Here is a 23664-nt window from a genome sequence, read left to right on the forward strand (position 1 = left end):
TACTTGTGCAGCTATTATACACTCCACCCTAAATCCTTTCTTAGCATGGTGGGCATGATCTCAGCATCCTGATCCTCCTTTCCTCTCACTGCAGAATTCACCAGATGTGTCTTTCATTGTCCAGAGAGCTGCCAAGTATGTTCCCTCGAGTTGGTTCCTAAACCATCTTCATAATAGAATGAATAAATCTTTCAAAATGTTTTTATTTATTCATCCAATCATCTCTTTGTTCCAACCATGATCTACCTGAACCATAGCACCATAAAGATATAGTGCTATGTCTTTTACAGCAATGGAAACCAGTGTAATTTCTTCCCACCCATGTGTTTACACATCCCTTTTACAGATAACTATCCCTCTAGTTTAGCCAAAGAATTATAAAGAGGAAGGAGGAGGTATAATACATGCCATGCATCTCTTAAAAAATGACAGCAATGAAGGTTCTAATCATTTTAGAAAACCCTAGAGTCGTCCCATTTCCGAAGCTACTTACGGGATATTCATGATATTGTTAAATAAGCAGACGATCTTTATCTGCTAATAATCTAAACAACAACAGCAACAAACCACAGCCTGTTGCCAGAGAACTGTGACAGTCTTAACAAGTTTTCCAGAAAATAAAATACCAGCAGATAACAGGTATTATGCTTTCTTTTGGCAAATGCGGACACTTCACAGCTAGCCTGTCCTGCTTGCTTAATTGGGTCTCTCAAAACTCACCAGGCATCTCACTTGCTGCTGCTGCAATTCCCTCCACTCGTTCTTTACAGCCTTCCAAAGCCTAGATGGGAAAACAGCTACAAAGCAGACTTGCTGAAAAGAGTTTTAAGGTCTCATGTCCATATTTACAAACCTTGCAATCTGTGTGTATTCATTTAATTTAACACAAATGAAGTGAATAAATCAGGAGCTCCTTTGGGAAAAAGAAAAACACACCCAATTTGAGAGAAAAAGAACAAATTATGTGGCTGAGGCAACTCCCAAATGTTCTCTATCGCTTCCCAGCACCCCTAATGCACACCCTGCTTCCAGCAGAATTAATTGCTTTCTCGGAGCTCATTTAGAACATAATAGCATTCCTACACTACAGCATTTCGCACATATATTAATGTCCTCTTTTTGTTTGTTTTGTTTTGGCTTAGATATCTGTATCCTTGGCTAGGCCGTGAGATCCTCCAAGGTAGAGAAAATACATTATTGTTACCAGTACCGGGCCTACACTAAGGCTGAGCAAATACTGGTTAAAATTGAATTGGAGAAATAGAAACAGAGAAGGGAAAGAGAAAGGTGAGAGCAAGTGAAAACCCAAGAGAGATGTAAGAGGAGGCTTCACTCCGGGCCACCGGGCAGGTGTAACCCTGGTAGAAAACTACCCACAAGATGGCCTGAGAAGATGCAGCAAGTCTAGGGTGGGCCAAAGAAAGAAGGGCAGTCCCACTGACAAAAATACACTAAAAAATTATAAACAGAACCTAATAACCTTTCCAGTGATTGTTTTAATCAGTTTGTCTTTGAAGACTATTGCGAGCCTACTTTCATTCTTTTTTGGCTTATTTTAAAAATAGTTATTAGATAACGGAGTCTCCTAATTTCCTCGTCGATTGATCAGAAGTTCCCCAGCGTCATGGGACTCTGGGGAATATTGGTCAGGCCTCTCAACCTGAGGTACTGGGAGCTTGGGGAATTCTGAGTCCATGGAAGTATTTTTTGATGATGTCATGATTTGTCAGAGAAGGTGAACTACTTTGGTGTTTACCGAAGCAACTGGAATCAATACTCTATCTCTATGTTTAGACTTGGAAGTCAGAAACATGATGACCACCTGGAGAAGCACCTGGAAGCCCTCCCTTGGGCCTCATCCCTCCCCTTCATGGACTGTCTATCAGTTTTTTTTGTTTGTTTTCTGGCTGGTTGTTTTTTATTTGTTTCATTTTTGTTTTATATATTTTATTGGGGGGGGGTAAAGTTTACTTATTTATTTATTTTAGAGGCGGCCCTGGGGATTGAACCCAGGACCTTGTGCATGTGAAGCATGCACTCTACCATTTGAGCTATACCCTCCCCACATTTATCTGTTTTTAACAGGCAGCCTCCGTGATGCTGAAGGCCAGCTGATCTAGGAAGCACAGTCTCATAAAAGCTGCTTTGTTGGGTCTGGCTGACTGGCAGGAATGAATGTTAAGTTTCTAGGTCTCTCCAAAAGTAGCAAGACAATGGTGTAATTTCTCAGGTCTATGCTGGACAAAAGATACTAGTGTTTTTCCTTGGCTTGTGGAGAGGATGGGAAAGGATGCTGAGATTCTAATCCCTGGTTTGGAGTACCACCTCTTTCATGACAGTGCATTTCCCAAGCATCCCTTTGGGAAGGTATAGTCCCCCAGTTGCCCTGGAAGTGTAAAATCAGTCACATTTGGCAAAGCTCAATACACCTGAGCAAGGGAAACACAAATTAACATAGAGATACTCCTTTATTCACCAGATTATTTGTCTGGTTACACATTTGCTTGGCACAAAAACAGAACCATCAAGACAGGGAGGACCTGTGTACTCTACACTGAAATGCTTGATTAAAAGAAAACCTCCACAGCAACCAAAAAAAAAAGAAAGATAGGGAGGACCCAAGTGTGTAGTTATCTGGCTCACATCTGGTGACGGTCAGAGGAAACTTTAAGTCTCATGAATGTTAAGCATGTTCATCCTTTCAGCTTGATGTAAGGAGATCACATAAAATAAGGTCAAACAGCCAGGACGGCTTTATGTAAAATTACGATCTCATTTCGCTCATAGACATTCATACTGGTTTTGGGAAGGAAGACTTTTCAATGCGTTGGGCGTGGTGTTCTGCTTTGGTTATGGTGGAAACAACGTCCACCATAACCAGACTTTCAACAACTTAATTTTATTGTTTGATTGTTGGGGCAGAGCCTTACGTATAGAGTCTTTCATCAAAGTCAGTAAGTTAATCTTGATTAAGCTTGAAATGAAATGAATTGTTATCAAATTGTTATTCTCTGAAAATCTTTCTCTTCTGTCACTGAGAGTCTAAGTAACCAGTTGCCCCATCACTGTAAGTTCCATTCTGCTTAATCCTAACATCTGTAGTAAAACCAATAAAGAGTGCTTTGTTCTGATCTGTAGTCAAAGGATGCTTCTCTCTGGAAGAGGCCAAAGCCATTTGGTTGGAGACCGCTAATTCTTATTGTGCATTTCTGCTTAGTGTTTTTAAACTCCACCACGCAAGGAAGAATCTACTGGGCTACGAAGTTTCAGGTGCTCTGCACAGCAGTGGTGGATGCTGAAACTGGCTTTTGGACCTCAATGTAAAGTGATTTTCATGTTTAAGAAGCCACAGTATCCAAATGAAAACTAGAGGGAATCAGCTCAGTGGCTGGACTCTACTCTCCCTACCCTGACCTCATGAACATAAATATGAGTGTGAAAATCAAGAACGGAAACTTTCCTTTAACAGACCTGTCCTTCAGAAGAGCTGGTGTGGCCACCAACGGTAAGACAGTTCCTTATGTGGTTCTCAAAACAGCACTAAAAACTGTAGGAGAAGGCAGTAACCATCAAGAGGATGAGTGAGCGATGGCTCACAGCAAGGTCATTACCATTACCACGTGTAGCTCTGTGCCAATCACGTCAGTAGCAGGAGCTGACATTTATTAAGCACCAACTCAGTGTCAGGCACTATTCTAAGTATGTGACGTGTACTTTTAATCCAACTCTAAGCACTTTTTGTGAGTGCTTGAGAGTTAAGTGTATTTTGTAGGTACAACCTGACCTTCTTGAAAAAGACAAGAGAATGAATCATGCTATTTTGAAAAAACCCAGAGAATCTCTCTTTGGAGGTCACAGTATTCATTTCTGTTGCTGAATATTGAAGGATTTGGCAAAGAGAATCTCTAATGAAAAAAAAAAACTGCCCTTATCTCAAAATAAGATGATCTTAATGCACAGGTAAGATCATCAGAATGCAAACTGTTCAGATGCAATATACAAACAATTGATATCTTTGAAGATAACCTTTCTGAAATGTAGTTCTAATAACCATTTTCCAAAGGAGAGACGGCTTATGTTGCATGGTCTGCTAATGCTTGCCCAGATGTCTGAGACCCAAGAGATGGAGGGCAAGGATTAAGGCTCAGGAGATGATGACCAAGATTCCTTTTCTTTTTTAAAATAGCTAACATCTGTTCCATCCCAACAAGTTCATATTCAAGTCCAACAGGAAGTAAATATGAGAGCAATTAAAGTGAACCATGGTGCACTCGTGTGGTTTGCTTTAGGTAAACAACTTCCATGGGAGAAGATGTCTGTGGATCAGGTAATATTCATAGCTGTAAAACCCAAGTAACCTGTATATACCTCGATATGCACAGAACATTCTGGGCCATGTTCTTCCATGCTAAACTGTCTCAGTAAAGATGAATTCAGTGCTTGGAATCAGGCGTAGACTCACCCAGTGAAGGTCATAATCAGCTCTTGCTCTTCCGTCATCATCTTCATATAAAGTGAAACCTTCCCTCCGAGCCTGATAGTACTCCTTCCGCAACTTTTGGATGCGGTCAGCGCTTCCGCTCATGGGACGGCCACTGTAGGACATAATCAAACAAACAGTCACTAATGTACATTATCCTGGGAACCCACTTTTTGATTTTTTTTATTAAAGCAGCAGATATCCAAATTTGGAAGATTCAGTAATATCATTCAAATATTCTAGGAAAACTGGAAAAAATGAACAAAAAGCAGTCATTATGTGCATAAGTTTAGCTCCAAAGGTCAAAACATCTAACTTTGGATTAATGAATGCCTTCTGAATGAGAAGGTAAGAAGGTCTAGACCTTTAGGGCAATTAAGAAAGCCATCACCTTTTTCTTATAATCATATGTACAGAGTTTGGTTAAATTTGAATGCAGTGTCTCATTTTCTCAAATAAGTGTTGCCTATTTGATACCAGTTATTTGACCTGAAGGTTCAGTGTGATGCAGAATTGACATGTGCCACTGTTAATTGTAATGACATTTGTGAGTTTCTGGAGTGGGGCTGGGGTACGTGCCAATATACGGGTGTAGGTAGGACATAGGGAGAGAAGAGAAGGTGGAAGAAGGTGGAAGTCATGCCAAGAAGTAAAAAGAAAAGCAAAAGGCTCGTCATAGTAGAACATGCTATCTCGGTTACTTGTCCAAGGTTCTCCTCTCTACTAAGCTGCTTGTTCCTCTCAGGAATTACAGCTTCTCCAGAGACTTAGCCATTCAACCCCACACTGGTCAGCCAGTGGCTCCCTTTTAGTTTGAATCTATCACCATCATTTCAACGGAATCAACATCATGTGATACAATCACAGCTAGAAGCAAGAGGAGGATGCTAGGCAAGTCCCCACAGTTGTTCAACTACTTTGGCTCATCTGAGGCATAACTGAATGCCCTATCATGCCAGACCTTACATGAAGACCTGGGGATATAAAAACGAACAGTTCCCAGATCTTGTCTAAAAAGGGCACAGTCTGGGAGGTGGGGGACTCAAAGGGACACAGAAGGCCATAATCCACTGTAGGTGCTAGAGGTCTGCACAGGGTTTGCTGAAACACAGGCTGCCTAAACCTTGACAACGTGAGAGCAGAGCCATGGAAGATCACAGAAGGCTCCCTAGAGGAGGTGACACTTTTGCTGAGTCTTGAAGGATGCATAGGAGCTCAACAGCTGGACAGGTGAGGTGAGGAAATTTCAGGTAGAGGGAAGGACAACACAAAGGACAGAAATGAGGAAGCATCTTGCTTTGGGGAGTGCAAGGAAGTCAGTTTGGGCAGGCAGGGGTCCTCAACGTTTTTTGTCCTGCCTCACACACGTATCAGGTGATATGTGCTCCCTTCCCTCTCTCAGTTAGGAAGCAAATGATAATAAAAGTGAGTGCTGGTACTTACGGGATATTTTGATTATACTCTAATAAATGACAAAATCTATCACTTGCAAATGTTGGTACTTTAACTCAGTTTGTAACAATTAATTATAATGATACTCATGTTTCACGGGTATGTGAGAATCACTGCTCTAGATACAGGGTATATGGGAGAAGCAGGGAGAAGAGACAGGTGGGACTGAGAAAGGCAGGTAGTGGCCCCTCTGTGAAGACCCCCATGTGCTAAAAAGATCCCCAACTATTACAGTTGAGTTTTAAGTTTAAGTGAGATATCTGATAAAATGAGATATCTGAAACCATAGAAAGAGGTCATCTACTATATCATTAAAACATTTAAAAACTATACTTGTAAACTCTCAAAAGAAAATGGTGAGTAACCGTCTTTTGGAAGGAAAACACTCTTTCCTGAGCCAGACTGTAAGTCAACTGGAAGCAGGACCACGTGTCTCAGGCCCTCTCCACACAGTCAGCACACAGTTCTCGGTTTCCTACCTGCTCTACGACACTAAATAACCGACACCTTTGATTAAGAAAAGACAGATCCTTGGGGATCGTATACCTTGATTTTCCTCCAACATGTATTTTAAAATTCTCAAAATAGTTCTGCTTCCTACTGTACTTGTAAGTTTTCCTCAAAAATTTGAAAAGAGCATAAGAAAAAAAGGAAGGTCTGATACGGTTTTCTGAAGAACGGAAGGTGGGAAAGACAGCGCAGCTCAATTTTGAATAAGTTCCCTCTCTCGAGTTCTCTGAGCTGACAACGGTGCCTGAATCCACCATGCAGGCTTCTGCCCGTTACGTGAGTGCAGGAGCCCTGCTCAGACTCACCAGATGAGTTCAATCATCATGGTGCAAACACAGCATACATAATCTATTAGTCTACCCAAAGAAATTGAAGCACTGAATTCAAGCAGGATGAGTCATCAGTAATAAAAAAAAAAAAAAAGAAACTGATAAGGCACTGTTTTAAAAATCCCCACAATTTTCCTACATTTGTGGGAAAAAATAATCAGACTCAGACGGTAAGCCATTCTTCCATATGCCTATAAATAAATAAATTTTAATATATGGGCTTGATAAGATTTCAGTTCTCAAATAGAAGGAATGGGGCAGGAATACAAAATCAGCTGTTTAGGATTCAGAAAATCCCCTATGGTTGACAGGAACATGACTATTTACCCAGGAAAGAAATCTGGCCTCAGAGAAAAACAGGAAAAAAGTCTAGAAATTCATAGACCATCTAAGTGCAAAACATGCTGCATCTTCTCCCTTGTGTGAATATTTTAAAGAACTTATGGGACACTGTACAAACTTTTCATGATAATCCAGGACTACATCTCAACATTATCTCTTCTTTTTTTTCCTCTTTCCAACCCTCACTCTACTTTCAGTAACTGTATCAGATTTTTCCCCAAGTAGTTGTTTTACATAATAAAATTAGGAATAGCAAATTCTGATTTCATTTCTCAGCTCTTCTTGGCACAAAACACACATGCATTTACCATCAAATCGATAAAAATGATATACACAGCTATTGTATCTGAGGCAGTTAACATTCCATTTTGTATTGAAGATGTAGGAATTTGAAGAGGAATGTAAAAATGCCTTTGTCATAGGCAGCAATAACTAAATAGTTACAATTTGTGGAATATTTTATATACCAAATACATCAATACAAACTTTAATTTGCTCCACTTTCTGCCCAGAGCAGACATCACTAATCAATTACAGCCTTCCTTCTCCATGATCCTAGAGGTGGGCTTAGAATCCTTCTTAACCCAGACCTTCAAGAAGTCACTACCAAGTCCCAGGACCTGGTACTTGAGTTTACTCATAATTCCTATATGACAGGTATCGTTAATACTGCAAAGTCACACAAGAATATTTAAATATAGCTTTCATGGTTTTGCTCCATAGATGTGAGGCATCTGAGGCTTGTGGCTAATAGATGAACAAGGTCTGACTTCAAAGAAGGCTCTTTCCACCACTGCTTACTACCCTCCAGCCTGCGTCTCCTCCTTCATCTCATTTATATCTTAAAGAATGGGTCCTCGAACAACATATTGAACCAGAATGAAAGTGAAGGCTAGCCTTGAGGACTAATTTTCTGAAGACTCTTGTTTTCCTTCCTCTACTTACATGCTAACTGTTCTATTTTCCTAACTTGATGGAACTTAGCAGTAGAGATGCTAAGAATTTTGCCTGATAGCCTCAGAAGTGACATCAGCTTACGATGTAACTCAAATACTCTTGCAACCATATAAAATCTGGCAAAGTGTCAATAATCACATCTTCAAGTTGCTGGTTAGAAAATTAGACTCTGCATTTTTTGTTCATTGGATAAAGTACAGGTTAGCCATCCTTACAAAAAAAGTGCCTGTCAAAGCTGTATCCCTATGTAGGCGATCAATGCCTCTCCTGCACTTCAATGTGCTGAAACTTCACTTTAAATAAATTCAAGCCGTATAACAAAACAGATTTATATTGTAGTGATTTCTTGTAAATTTTTACCGCCTATGCTCTTAAAGGCAGACGTACAGTCAAACAGGCTTTTCTTATAACAGCTTAAAGCTGGACAGAGTTTCAAGTTGTAATGGAACTCAGGAACCATGTCATTTTCTTCATTATCACCTATAGGAATGTATTCCCAAATGCAATACACATCACAGTAAGGCATTAGCTGCTCCTTTGGAACCTAACTCTATTCTTCCAAGTTCATAATTACCTCCATTGAAGTACATTTTAAAATGAATGTTCATTTGTGCATGTCATGGTCTCCTTCCATTACTGCTCCACACTGAAGAAAAGAAACTAGTATTTACTAAGCCCCTCTGATGCCCTGAGTATAATATTTATGCTTTATGTACTTCATCTTATTTAATTCCCAGTCGAACCTGTGAGGATGACATCGTTATTGACATTTCACAGATGAGTACGCTGAGGCTCAGATACGTTAGGTAGCTCAAGTGTTGACTGGTGGACCAGGAGATGCGTGACTCCAAAGCCAGTGCTATTTCAACTATATCATGTTGCCTCGCGAGAAAGGCATTAAAATGCAGCAGGCACTCTGCAGCAGGAGTTCACAGGCATTTCAAGGCAGAGGGAGTTTAGCACAGCACATTTATAGCCATACCTTTTGATATTCTTTTATTTGCACAGATCTTTGTAATAAAAATAGAAATCGAAACAGCTAAAGTAACAGAAATACATGCAATGAAGTCTGTACTCATTAAGGAATGATGCCGGAGCAACTGAAGACTGAGATTTCTGGGTAATTATTATTACATCTCTAACCGGCTCATGTGGGAAACTGGTATAAAACTGAATGGGGTGCAAAAGAGACTCAACATATGACAACCATCCCACATGAAAAAAGAAACTCTGGATCAGGACCAGGACTGACAGACAGCCAGGGCTGCTCCTGGTAACGTTCACCAAGGACTGAATGAGAGGGAGCCGGTCACTGGCAGAGAACCATTGATTCGACTTGTGAATTCATCTGCAATGACTTTGCGTGTGTGCCTTGTGGGCATGTGTGTAAATACGTGCACCCTGACTATGATTGAATTGCATACAGTTAATTCCAAAGAGCTGTGTCACTTCCAGATACCTTCAAGACACGTAGCTCTTCATTCCGAAGGAGGGGTGTTTCCTTCTGATGAGTGAGTACGAGCCTGGGGTTCAGATTTGGTGATGCAGTTAAAAAGACAGTCGTCATAGAACGAAACTTTAACAGGAATACTCCTGCCTGGGTGTGATAATCCTTACAAACTCACTGAATAAAACTATTTAAATTAGACGTGTGCATGTCAACAATAATCAGGAGAATAGGGACTGTTTTCCAGTTTGGGGTCTGATAGATTATTTAATTTTTTATAACATTACCGTAAAAATGTTACTGTGATGCTCACCATGGGATGTTTTAATTATATGAATATGGTGTTCATCTTTCTATACTTACAAAAGGGTGGGATTTTAAAGGTTTTCTCAAAAAGTTTTCTTCCTTTTGAAAGATATGGAGTGAAGAAAAAAACTCACCCTTCAAGAATGCCATTATGCTATTGTTTCCCTGGTTTTCTTCCTGGCTGACAGGAATGGTTGTTTGTTTTTGTCTTTTTGCATTCAAGGACCTAAACAAATCATCATAGTTTTAAATTTCAAATTTAGCAGTACTATAGTTTTGCCTTAGAAAACAAGGCATTTTTTTTTTCCAAAGTGGGAACAGAGCCCTCAAAAAACCTGAGACTCTGTGGCATCCACACTCTTGATAACACAAACATAATAAAATCTAACTGTCTGTATGCAATATTCTTTTACTAATTTCACTTAAAATCAAAAATTAGGTTCTGGAAAAGAATACGCAGCTGAAGACAGTCATGGACACAGCTGTTACTTATTTTCCATTGCTGATAAAGACTTTGTCAAATAAAAAATTTGAGAGATTCTTACGTATGTACTTAGGATCATTATTCAAAAGTGTTTCAAAGATTTACAGAAACTACAGCCCAATGGCACCTACAGTAATATTCTATGGATTTAACATTCTATAATAAAAATACATTTATACAGTGTGCCCATATATGCTAAATGAGATTTAATAATAAATAATGGCTTTGCATGGGCTTAATTCTATAAAATTCTTCAAATGATATTCTAGTACTGAACAGCTCTGAAAATTATCCAGTGTCAATATTCAGTAAAAATTATGATTATGTAAATTCTCTATCTTCTCTCTGTTCCTAATTTCTTATAAAGAATATCTATTTTTTTCAAAGGTACATTGATAAGTAAGATTTTTATGGTTTAGTCGAGGGAAATTTTGGAACACATAGCTGGCTACCCATGAACCACACTTGGGAATTCTTCTAATTTCTTCCCCAATTCATCGTCACTATGATGGTGACCCCTTTTTCAATTATCTTTGAGTAAAAGTTTCCCCAAATAACATGAATATGCCTTTCTTCATATAGACACTTAATTTCTATCAGATTTAAGTTATTTTGTTGATTAAAACAATTGCTCTAAATTAAGGACCCTTTGCTTATTCTGACCGCCTCTGAATTCTCATATTAAGAGTACGAGTTTGGGGAAAGGGTGAATTATGCTGTAACAGACAAAATGAGTTTTTCACATCTAGAGTCTCCCTTTATTTCTAGGGCAATTTTTGTCAATTATCCCTGACATTATACTTCTTCTTAGTAAGTGAAGCACCAATGCTTAGACATTTTAAGAGACAATTTAATGTCACATGAAAATTTGGTGGCAGATTCTGAGGGAAATAACTATGTTCTATGCTAATAAATAACTTTGAAAAGTATGCATTTGTATAAATTTCTAAGGGTTCAATAAAATTACTCCTTATGTCAGGATCCTTTGGGGAAGCTGAAAAACTGGTCCAGGGGGAGGGTACAGCTAAGTGGTAGAGCATGTGCTTAGCATGCATGGGGTCCTGGGTTCAATACTCAGTACCTCCATTAAAAAATAAAATTGGGAGTCTTTTAAAAGCAACAAGTTAAAAAATAAAATGTAATTTCTTTAAAAAAATAAAACTAGAAAAGTAAAAAACTGGTCCAGAGAGGTTGACACGCAAATCAGGGTCACAAAGAAGAGACCCCACAAAGTACAATGATGTGTTAGCTCAGCCTATGATCCTGAACGTGGGCATCCACCCCAGCCATCGGATTCTGGCAGTGGCATTTGGACCTAGATGCAACAGTCTGACTATGTGACTTGGCTTGCCTGGGTTCCTGACTTTGCATGGCAACCTGAATCCGACCTTTTGTCTTTCTCAACACGTTTCCTGCTTTCAGCATCTGTTCCCTTTGGGATCCTTATCTTGGTATTTCCATCCCAAGCTCAGTCAGCTGACCCGCTGACTCCTATAGCTTGAGGATTTGTTCTGGTAGTCTTAACCCTGGACTGGACTTTGACCCCAATGAATCAAGCCCTAGTGGAAAAGTAGGCTCCCTTCCCTGGGCGCTTTTGATTGAATAATGGCAAACAATTTCTTTCCACTAATACCACGAACCACGACCACCATTTACTGTTGAAAGTAATCTCCTTGATGCATGAAGGGCAACTTTCTCCCATGTGATTGATTATTGTGACGGAGAATCTCACCAGATCAATGTCATCTCCTCTTCTGATAAAAGGCTTTGCTCTACCTTTGCTCTTTATCACTTGAGACAACGTGAGGCCGCTCTCTAATCAGAACACTCTGCTCCTCTATTTCTAGCAAAGATGCAAATTTCTTAGGAGTGACACTGACAGTGCTATTCACAATTCAACAACACACAAGTTATTATTTACAGCTTCAACTTGCCATTATAAGTCTGTAACACATAACTGCATTATTCTGATACTGTACAGTGCCCTCCTGGCTATGTTCGAATTTCAGAAGCCAGTTTTGCCATTAGTCATAAAGTATCCATTTGAGTTATTTATATTTTGCATAGTATTCTAACATATTTCCTCCAACACAGAGCAGTGTTTTTGACCATTCAGTAATTTACACAAATACTGGGCACAGTCGAAGTTATGTATAAACATATGATACATATTGTCTCTGCACATTTTGCCAATTTTATGAGCAATACAAAATATGTGGGGGTCACTGAAGGAATTTTTCAAGTGTTCTTATGGTAATTTTTGTTTCTTCAGAAAGATTTTGAAATATAGTTGAAAATTTCACACTGGATGGCTGCAAAATTAGCCCTTCATTTCAACTCTACATCTTTACTAAACAAGCATACAAAGATGCAAAGAAAAATAGATTTGGACCTATTTGGAACCGTGCATCCACTGTGTCTTCTGTTAAAGAGGATAAGCAAACCGTTATAATTCATATAGTTACAGTTGTTCTTACATGGCTGAAGTATAGTGACAATGCACCACAATGGCATTTAAGTGATGCTTCAGTATTTGAACTTAGACAAAAAAGGGGGCTTGGGGGAAAATGGCAGTTTAAGTAGTGGTAGTATTCCCATTGGCCAGTCCATGTAACGAACATAGGCCCCTGGACATGGGCTGCACTGGTTTCCCTCGGTTGCTGTCAGTTCCTAATTACTTCTCATAATGTGAGCTTTACATTGTACTGAATATGATCCCAGCGTTTCAAGATATGCATTGCTTGTACAACATGGCCACCTAAATGCAAGCCAGCTACTTTGGCTGGTGCTCAATCAAAGGAAGAGCCAGCTGATGCAGTGCTAAAGGAGTGCTGGGTGGGTTAGAAAGAGCTTATAGGTCGGGTCCAATATGGCATTCTCCTCAAGTACTTTCAAGGTTAATTCTGGTGGTACACAACTTTAGTCTAATGTAATGGTTTTAGAAACTTAAACTTAAGGCATGATTTCATATGGACCGTTACAAGTTTTCTTGAAGAGTTTTATGGTCCAAAATAAAATTAGCAAAATATTGATAAAGTAAATGGCAGAAATCTATGGAATTTACACCATTTTAATGATATCGCACGCAAATTAATGATATCACACATAAACGCATACACCCTCTCCCTCAACTTTCTCAAAGAAATTCTCACCAACACCTGTAGGACTCGCAAGATAAAATTATTATCTTCTAGGCCTAAATCAAACACAGCTTGAGTTTTAGGAATACATAACTGACATTTAGATGTGGATTAAACTTTCAGGGTCAATTCTGGGAAAAATAAGCCTGTGTGGGCTGCAGGCCATAAAACTTTGGGAATTTCCTAGGCCTCCGTGAAATTCCCTCTTCCTCAGAGGAAACACATGAGCTCTGTCTTCTCCCAAGGGATCATGGAATGCCATCAAAGGCCACTGATTCCCAGCAGCTGGACACCTAGGCCTTTCCTTTTACACAATAAGGAAATAAGGACTAATTGACCACAAAATGTGAAGGAAAAATAAGGAGATTCTAAATGATTTAATGTATGGATTTTTTTTTTTTTAAATTTAGAGGATTCCATCAGGCAGAATAGGCTATTGTATCCTGTGCAGGTCAAATATCAGTACATTCAAATGGTGATTTCTTACTCACTTAACAAGACTGATTCTTTCCCTTCCTTTGGAGGAGGTTGGGAAAATAATGAACGTGACAAGAGAGAAAAAATATTCAAAAAAAAAAAAAAAAACAAGTTTTTCAACTGAAAGAAGCTAAAGATTCTGATCAGGAGCTCAACAGTCAAAGTCAGGAGTCAGCGCCTTCTAAATACACATGATAACGTAAAGCAGTTCTTACTCATTAAAGAGATGTATGATCCGTTGTCCAAACACCCAGAAGGTATGCATGTGTCACATATGTATGTGACTACAGGGAGATCTTAATTATCACATACATGGTGCTAAATTCTATTATCTCATAAACATAGATTTCTGTATGCAGTATTCTGATGCGATTAGCAAAATAACAATTCAGTCCAAGGATTTACTAAGAATGTGTTTTCATACTACCTTAATTCTTTCATTCCTTCTGCACCGAAATGCACTAATGCTGAGCTCTTCTGCAGTTTTAAATAGGGTTATAATATTTCCTCAATCCAAACAGATTCTCAACTCCAAAGAGCCATGTAAAAAGTTAACATATATATACTAGGTCCCAAAGGGTGTCAAATCCAAGAATATCCCACAGCTCTCATTTGCCTGGGTGTAAAGTGAGCTCTGGTAACCCCGTAACCTCATGCTGGCCTTTTGACATCAGGGATTTACGGGATAGAGACAGCTTATACTATCATCTCCTATGGACTGTTTCAGTTGTTTGTAAAAGATGTTCAGATTCCTACAAATCTTTTTCAGGAGAACAGTGACTTTGTTTTTTAGAACAGACTAGATAGTAAGAAGCTGGTTTCAACTTTAGATCATCAGCTGCTTTTGTAAAAGTCTTCCAACAACCTCTGAACGTTTTCAGATGTGTACATTTGCTTAAGGTTTTATTTATTTATTTTAAAACACTGCCATGTCCCTGGCTGCGGTGATGTAAAGGTGATTAAGACCCAGAACCCATCCCTCAGGGATCTCAGTCTTATGGAGGGAGATGGGAATATAAATAAATAATTACAGTGCAATGTGGCAATTATTATGAGGAAGTATCACGAAGGCTAATAAAATCCTGCAGTAGCTCAGAGGAGAGGGTGATCAGCTCTGCTTGGGGAGGCTGGGAAAGGCCTCAAGGAGAAAAGGAGAGCAAGGATCAGGAGGGGTGACTGGGTGTGCAGCAGAAGGAACATCACATGTCACGTGGTGGCAACATAAAAGGGCACATGCTTAGGCATGGTGGAAATGTGGTAGTGGCTGGAAGAATCCCAGGAAATAAAATCAGCAGGACTTGAACAGCTCCATATGCCAATCTTTCCAAGAGGGAAGATGATATGGAATCCTGAACAATTTCATGTAGGGTAGCAGCATCTTCAGAGTAATTCTTTACATCAGGATGACTGCAGAAGACCCTTCTGTTCTCTTTCCATATATTATAACCTATGAAATGAACCAGTTGACCTCTGCGAGACTTTCTTGCACTTATATTCAATGATTTCTTGGGTGTGTATACAGTTCAAGCTAAATGGTTGACCAAGTTACTGGCAAAAGTCACCTTCTATTTCCATTTCCCTACCTGTTGAATACTGTACCTTGAGGGCCACTTTAGTTTAAGGCAATGGGACACTGAGACTTTCTTCCTGTTTGAAAACAGAACATTTTCTATAACTAGAGCTCTTGTTAACCAGTAACACTAGCTGGTGATGAAGCATGACGCATCATCAATATAGTGATACATTTCCCATTAGGAACAGGGCACTGGCTGCCAAATCAGAGGGCAAAAAGTTAAAAAAACAAAACAAAGCAAATGAAACCAACTCATTATGGGTTGATAATGACTTTTATTTTCACTGGCACTTTAAGAGAAAGTAGTCACAGAATCTCAATTAATAAGTAGCCATTGCTCTGTTCAGGTGAGGTAATGGTGGTGCCCGAGTACCTGCCCTGGAGCAATCTGTAGCTGTCTCCTCGATCTGAAAAGTGAATGAGTCGCGGACTATCAAAGACGAGGGAAAATGAGGCACTATGCTGCTGCTGACAACTGAACTCTATAAATAACCTACAGTGAAAATGAATAAAAAACATGCCTTCCTCCAGCTTTCAGTAGCCTCTCAACAGTGTGACAGTTGCTGCTTTTTTTTTCAATAAACATGATGTCAATTATGCCTTTTATTCATCATGGCGAAGTCATGTGTGGGGAAGAATTGAGTATCCTTTTTTTTTTTTTCCTGGCACTTCACATAACAAGGCTTTTCCATCTTATTTATATCAAACCGAGGCCAAACAGCTGTCTGATCTGTAATCTGTACGTTGCATCAACAGTCTTTTCTATTTCCTCCCTAGTTTCAACAGCTTTATTAGCAACAGCTTTTTCAGTCAGCTCTCAATTAACCGTGGAAATATGAGGTTTGGAAGAGCATGAAAAATAAGACACTAGGGATGATTTTTAAAACTCTCATTGAAACGGACAACTTTAGTTTTTTTTCCCTGAGCTGTAAACAATCCCCCAATTAATTGACTTGATTCACAATCTTTTCCTTGCCCAGCCCCTTGTTTAGTTAAGGTTCTAATGAGAAGATAAAAGGCCAAAAGGCAGGCAGAACTTAGAGAAACAAAGGCACTGCAAAGACTCAAATGGGGAACACAGAAATTGGATGGTTGAGAGTTAACGACCCAGGAAACATTCCCCTAATGGATTTACTGTGTGCCTAGAGAGATGTAACTCTTCAGATTAAACAGTAACAGGTATTAGTTTTCTAAGTGGGCAAGCTGAGAGCGACATGTTCTGTGGAACACAGAGAATTAATGAGTACTCACATACCCAGCTCAAAGGAGCCTGTGGGGTGACTGTATTTGTTTCTGGAATTCTATTTGTTACAAGCTTTATTACTCTCTGTTCTACCAAGAACTATTTTTCCTCCCTATTTGCAGACATATTAAGTCTAGTCATTTATATGTCATCAGTTCATCATTTGTTAAAGACACTTCGTTCTTAAAAAGGAGTGAAGAATGCGCTGAGTGGCACTGCATTATTTTGTGCATTTCACATTAAGATGAAAGAAGGAAGTATCACGCTGTCTTCGAGATATTCCTATTAGACAACAAAATCATTTTTCTCCAAGTGTAAACAAGCCCACTAGCTAGAAGCTTCCCCCCACCCTGAGTTTCTATGTAAAATATAAGCCACGGGGCTTAAATTGAATCACTGTATTATTTGTGTGTGTATTACCTTGACATTTTTTAAACTGAATGCTTACTGTACATCTAAGAGAGCTTCTAAACTTACAATCTACAAAAACAGGAAAATATTCCTTTCCCTCAAATAAGCTTTTTAATACTGCATCTGACATATCTGGGGAATTGGAGGGAGGAAAAGGCAAGTGGGGAGAGAGGAGGAGCCAGAGAAAAGAGCTAATGGCCAAAATGCATCCTTATAATAAAATGAGCTCCTTAATGGATGCTCACTACAGGAATAACATTAATTCAGTATTAGGACGTTCACTGGAAAAATATGAATGTAATTTATCTTTTTAACTGTCAGCTGCATTTCTAAAGCTCTGAAGTCTGTAGCTTCCAGGGGCCTTTTGTCTTTCTGCCATGGCAGGAGTATCTTGGACAGCTGTAAGAGCTTTCTAAGCTATCTTTCTCAAAATCCATTAGCTAATTCAAGGAACCTAATTAGAGCTGCCATTTTGATGGAGCATACTGAATGCTCAGTACAAACTAGTAACACCATCAATGTTTATTAGAAATCACAAAACCCAAAGTGCTCCATCCCCTATGAATATTAATAGGAGTACAGCAAACAAAATATTTATTAAAACATATGCTTAACACTGTCGAGGTTTACAGATATTGGAAGAGAGGGGGTGAGGCACACACTTGAATTGGAAGATATGTGCCCATGAACACACAATAAACTGAGATTTATATTTAAGCAGCATGTAATCATTATTTTATGCCCCTCCCACTTGTCTCCCTCGGTTTTGCACCCTGGAATTCAGCAGCTCACAGCTGGGAAGACAGATGTAAGTCCAGAGAAGTCTGAAGAAGGTGGGGGGGTCTTTTTTTTTTTTTTTAACAGCTGCCGAATGCCACAAATTCTTGTCAGTGGGGAAATGTTTTGCTTCTGTATAAAATCAGCAGCTTGATGACGTCAGTTCTTTCCACCCTCCTCTGAATAAGGTGTCACCGAATTAATCCAACTAGCTGTTATCCCACGCACACATCCCGGGAGGGCATGGCTCTCAACCAAGTGGTGTCTCAGGCTTGACGTCATCACCCTGCTGTCGTGCAGATTGGGGCCCCCGCTGCCCGTGTCGCGTTCAGGGATGGACACACACACAACTCCCTGGGGAGGCCCAGAAGACTCTGTTCCTCATTCTCTTCTCTCGGGAGCAATGAAAGGACCTTCATGAATTGTTACTGTCCAGCAGCCCTGGCTCCGCCCTCAAGCTGTTGCCTCCGGCCTCTCTTTCCCCCTTTTCACCAAACTTTTGAAAAGAATCATCTGTTGTCTCCTTTTGTCACCTGCTGTCCTTTCTTAGGGCTGATGACAATCTGGTTTGCACCATCACTGCTGTTAAAACTGCTCTCTGGAGGCTCAGCCTAACCGGAACCTCTGCAGGACTAGACATAGGCAGCAACATCCCTGAAAGTCTCTTTTTTTTTTGTTTCCTTCCTACTTCGTCAATCTCATGTCCATTTCCTTCAGTGCCCCTCCCACTGGTCTCTAAACACGGGTCCTTCTCTAAGATTCTCTAACGGCTTCTTGTCCATATTGTCACTCTTAGGGATACAGTTCACTCCTAGGGCTTTATCACATTCCTTCTCATGGTCACCCGTGGTCACCTACTGATTCATCCATCCATTCCACAGATGGTCCCTGGAGTGCCTCACACAAGGCAAGTCCTCCACACAGCCTGCCCGGACCAAGACACACATCTGCCTGGGACACCTGCCTATGTTCAGTCCTCGCTCCTCATTTGCACCTGGAATATACCAACACCTTACACCCAACTTGTTCAGAAACAATCTTCCACCTCTCCCCTGAAGTCTACTTTCCCTTTGATTCTCCTGGTTTTGTGATTCCTTCTCCATGTTCATCAAGGCTTAAAACAACGAAGAGCCTCCAGAGCACAGGCCCTGGAGCCAGACTGCCTGGGTTCAAATCCTGGTTCTGCCACCTTCTGCTCCCCACCTCGGGGAAATTATGCCACCTCTCCGTCTGTGAGATGGGGCCGACAATGGTAAGACCTCAGAGGATTGTTTGGAGGATCAAAGGAGTTATTACATTTAAAATAGTCAGAATAGTGCCGGGCACATAACAAGAATTCAACAAATGAGCTGCTACTGTTGTTGTCCATAGTATCTTATCTTTCTCCCATGCATTCTACATCCAACTGGTTGTAGTCAGCTGCCTCTAGCACTGAGCCCTCCCATGCAGTCCTTCCTCCACAAGCCTAGTTCACACACCCATTGCTCAGACCATGAAAACAGCTTGGTAACAAGTGTCTCCATCCCAACTCCATTCTGTTGCCAGATGATCCTAAGGTATGGCCCTGCTCACGTGGTTCTCCTGCTCAGAAAGCCTCTTTGTTGTCTTCCCATTGCCAACACCTCCAACCCAGCCTTCTCCTTCCTCACTGGCTGTCCAGCCTCCAGTGCAACTTAAAAATTTTTCCCTAAACCTACCCTCACTCATACCCCCTCTTTCATGCCTTTGTCTGTACGACCTGTAATTTTGTCCCTTAATTTTCAAACAATATAATTACAGTGATATCCATCTTTACTTTTAAAACACCCACTGCCTTGTCATTATGTGCAGACGAATTCCCAGACCACGCCCCTCAGACTACATGGTCTCTGGTCACAGAATTGGCCCCTGCTTCCCTCTCAGCCTCATCTCTGATCACTCTCTGCTATGTCCGGCAGCTCCTCTCTTACTCTCCCCTGTTCCTTGCACAGCCCAAGCTTGTCTCAGCCCCAGGAGTCTATAACTGCTATTCCTTCTGCCTGAAACGGTCTACCTCAAGTGTTTCAAGGCACGTTCTCCCGCATCAGGGGGCCCTCTCTAACCCACCTTGTCTTTAGACCTTTCACCTCACTCCCCCCCAGTCACCTCTCTGTCTCCTTTGCAGCACTGATTGCTCTGTGAACACATCTTCACTATTTATTTGTTCACTTTTCTCTATCTGCCGACTTCCACAAGAATACAAGACGTGTGAGAGCAGGGACCTTCCATGTCCTCTCCACAACTGTCTTCCAGCATCAGTGCCTGGCCCCCGAACTCAAGGAATGGTTCTCTGCCTGTGTAATCCTTCAAGATGCTTCCATTCATTCAGCAAATATTTACTGAGCACCTGTTATTCACAAGCAACTGTTCTAGGCCCTGGGAACACAAGGGGAGTGCAAGACAGACACTGTGAGGCCTTATGTTTTAGGCGGTGAGTGAGACAATACACAAACCAATAGAAAAGGGAATCACGCAGTGGGAAGCCGTCCAGATCTCACAGTACAATATGGTGATACGAGTGCGACTGGGTGGTACTTCAGACTGAGTAGTCAAGAAAGGCCTCTCTCTTTTACGGCTAGATCTGAATTATAAGCAGGAACCATCCAGAAGCATCCTTATGAAGAGCACTCTAGAGCCCAAAGGAGGAATGACTGCGATGCATTAAAGGAACAGAAAGAAAAGTGTGGCTGGAGCTTAATGCCCAAGGGTAAGTGACAAGGTCAAACACGCGGGTAAGACAGATCCCACATGCTTTGAGGGACCTGTTAAGATCTTTGGAGTTTACCCGGTGAAATGAGACCATGTTAGAAGATTTTAAAGCGGAAAGAAATGTGATCTAATTGAAATATTTAGAAGGCAATTTCAGCTTTTCTGTGGAGGACAGAATAGAGGTTGTTGCGGAAGCGTAAGTGAGAAATGGAGGTCTCTGTGGCATTATGATCATTCGTGTTTTACAGAGTTTAAGTCTTTTGTTTAACCCCCAGCCACTAGCGGCTCAGTAACGTGGGGAGCCGAATCGTTCTCATGTCCTCTGCAGAACTTGGTGCCTTGCCCTCAACTAGGATGTAATCAATAAACAGATTTTTGTGGGAGTTGAAAATAAGAAAGTGATTTAAGAAAATGTGCAGTGAGACGTGGGAAGGAAAAGGGCGGAAACAATGGTCCATTTAAGGGTGAGGAGGGGCTGTGTGTGGGGGTGGGGAGGGCGTGGGGGGGCATGGGGCCGCACTCACTCAGTAACACCTTTAGGTGCCGCCTGGAAAATGACTTCCTTTTTGTATTTCTCCTTCCCAGGCTCAGAAGCTGAACACTGTGAGTGCATCTCCAATGGTGTGGTACAAGCTACTTTGCCATTTCTAGGCATTGCCCAGATAGCTCGCCATTTAAGGACATTTCTATAGTTTTTGAACTTTTCTCCAATGCATCATGTTTTCATGGCCTCCTGTTTTTAGCAGCTGCTATAACATCTGGTGCCATCCACTCCCGGAGGGACTGTCTAGCCAAGCAGCAATGCACTTGGCTTGTTAATGCTCATGGAATAAATGTGTGCTGAAACAGTGTTGCTGGAAACCTTTTCTGTGCTATTTCATACTAAATACAGCAGGCACATTGCAGGTGAAACTGTCCAGAAACTGGGAGCATCCAAGCTAGCGCACTTTAGAGAAGGTAGGCTGGCACGTTTTGCTGACCTTTAGCTTTGAATTAAATTTAGCTCCTCATCCTCATTAGAATCTAACTGCCAAATAGCACTCTACTCTGATTAATAAAGTTTTCTAATAAGCATATCACTTTCTAGCACTCTGCCGAGGTAGCGAAATCTTAAGCAGGGCAAAAGGGAGAAGTGCCAAGTGGAAATATTACATTCTACATCCAGTGCAATCAAAAGCATCCTCCTTGCTGTTAAGCCAAGTCCAGCTCTGGGCAAAAGAGAAAGGACTAGGATGTTAGAAATGGGGTAGGGTCACTGCCGATGAAGTCAGTCCAGCAGAAGATTTAGAGAACCACAAAAACCTGCTCAATCTGATGCTCCAGGATAATTTAGAATCCAACACATTTTGAAGTGCTTGCAATTAACCTTTTCAGGAGAAACTGGATGGACCCAGTAAAGGGGCTTCTGGACTAGAGGAGAGAGACAAGTAGGTAAGTTTATTCAGAGTAACTGGGAAGCCCTTGGCACCTCCTCAGTGCCTCCAGGCTGATGACAGAAATTCAACCTTAATTTAGTCTAAGGCTTCAATCTCCAGTCAAATAGGGATGGTGGGGGAGGGCACAGCTCAGTGGTAGAGTGTGTGCTTAGCATGCACAAGGTTCTGAGTTCAATTCCCAATATCTCCATTAAAAAATAAATAAATAAGTAAATAAACCTAATTCCCCACCCCCCAAACCAAAAAAATATAGATGGTGCTGAATGTCTATCTCTGTAAGACATCATTCATCTTTATGTGAGTTAATGCTTTGATACCAGGAATTTTGATTCGGGGGGAAAGCTATGAAAACCCGGTAGAGGGTTGGGTGTGGTGGAGTGGGGCTTCCCAAGGTAAACCTCTCCTTGCTCCACCAAGCCTAGTCCTGCGATGGTACATTCATGGTACCGGAGACCAGTCACTGATGGCCAAAAGAAATTTACTGAGCGTGCTGCATACAGAGTGCTGGTCCTTGTGTGAGGGTTCAAGAAGAAAATTATGAAACATCCCTCAAAACCAAAAAGCCTTTCCCAGGCTTATGATCTTCTTTTCTATCTGTTTCATGAACACTCACCTCTTTGCAAACACACTCATTGTTCAGCAGAGGTAACTCAGTGTGATAAGGCGGGCATTGTTTCCCATACTGTGTGCTCTATACTGAAATCTTAGGGACCATAAAAACTGAAGACACAAGAGGCCTCTGCCCTCCTTAGACACAAGAGGAAGAAAGAAAGGCTAAAGTCATGTGCTTTTTAAGTGTTTTCACTGAGTAGGAGTCTGACAACAGGGACAGACGTCTGTTTACCTCCAGAAATTGTTTCAGCTGTTGTCATTTTATTGCTTTTGTTAAAACCAATGCCTCCAATTTCTTCACTCAAGACATTGAGACATATTCCACAACTGCACACTTCAGGGCAACTGAGCATTAAAAGAGGATTCACACAGTTGAGGTATGACTCAAATTTTGTGGGAGACAGCAGCTAGAATGAAGAGAGTGAACCCATAAAAAATTCAGGAGTAACATTTCCATACACATCCTCTACTCTGTACCAAAGAGAATAGTTACAGAGTTGCTGTAAAAATATACAAGCCAGACTCAGTGTCATTGTGCTTATCTGCTCATAAAATATTTTAGATAGTTAATTATGTAATAACCTGAAGCATATTCCTGGTTGTAAAAAGAGGGGAGGATGCAGTTAACGGGGGAAAGAAAATGTTTGCACAGTTCAGGACTAAGTCGTACATCAGGGCTTTACAGTTAAGGCTTCAAACCCTGCAATTTGACAAACAAAAGGCCAGACATATAGTTACTGAATTTTGTTTGAAGTGCATCTTCACAGAACCAGCTTGGAATCCACCCACAAATAAAAAGAAATGTGAAAACACCACTGCCACAGACAAGCAACAGATGTTTTCATTATACACAAGGCAAAAGGTTAATATTTTTGAGAGGAAAAAGATGTTAATGCTGCAACCACGAAATTACATGAAGCAAATGGCATGATTAGGAGATGAACTTTTCAGGTAATAAGTT

General features: G+C 40.7%; 1 protein-coding gene across 4 annotated transcripts in view; it reads right to left on the reverse strand.

The window, feature by feature from the left end:
* The window catches only part of PARD3B (par-3 family cell polarity regulator beta), a 944975-nt gene that overhangs the window by 122450 nt on the left and 798861 nt on the right, over positions 1 to 23664 (reverse strand). For all 4 annotated transcript variants that reach the window (XM_074364121.1, XM_074364119.1, XM_074364120.1 and 1 more), the window contains exon 21: positions 4463 to 4595. In XM_074364121.1, coding sequence (XP_074220222.1) covers positions 4463 to 4595 — 133 coding nt within the window. The remainder of the gene's footprint in view (positions 1 to 4462; positions 4596 to 23664) is intronic.

Source organism: Camelus bactrianus, chromosome 5, assembly GCF_048773025.1.
Source record: "Camelus bactrianus isolate YW-2024 breed Bactrian camel chromosome 5, ASM4877302v1, whole genome shotgun sequence".
NCBI lineage: Eukaryota > Metazoa > Chordata > Mammalia > Artiodactyla > Camelidae > Camelus > Camelus bactrianus.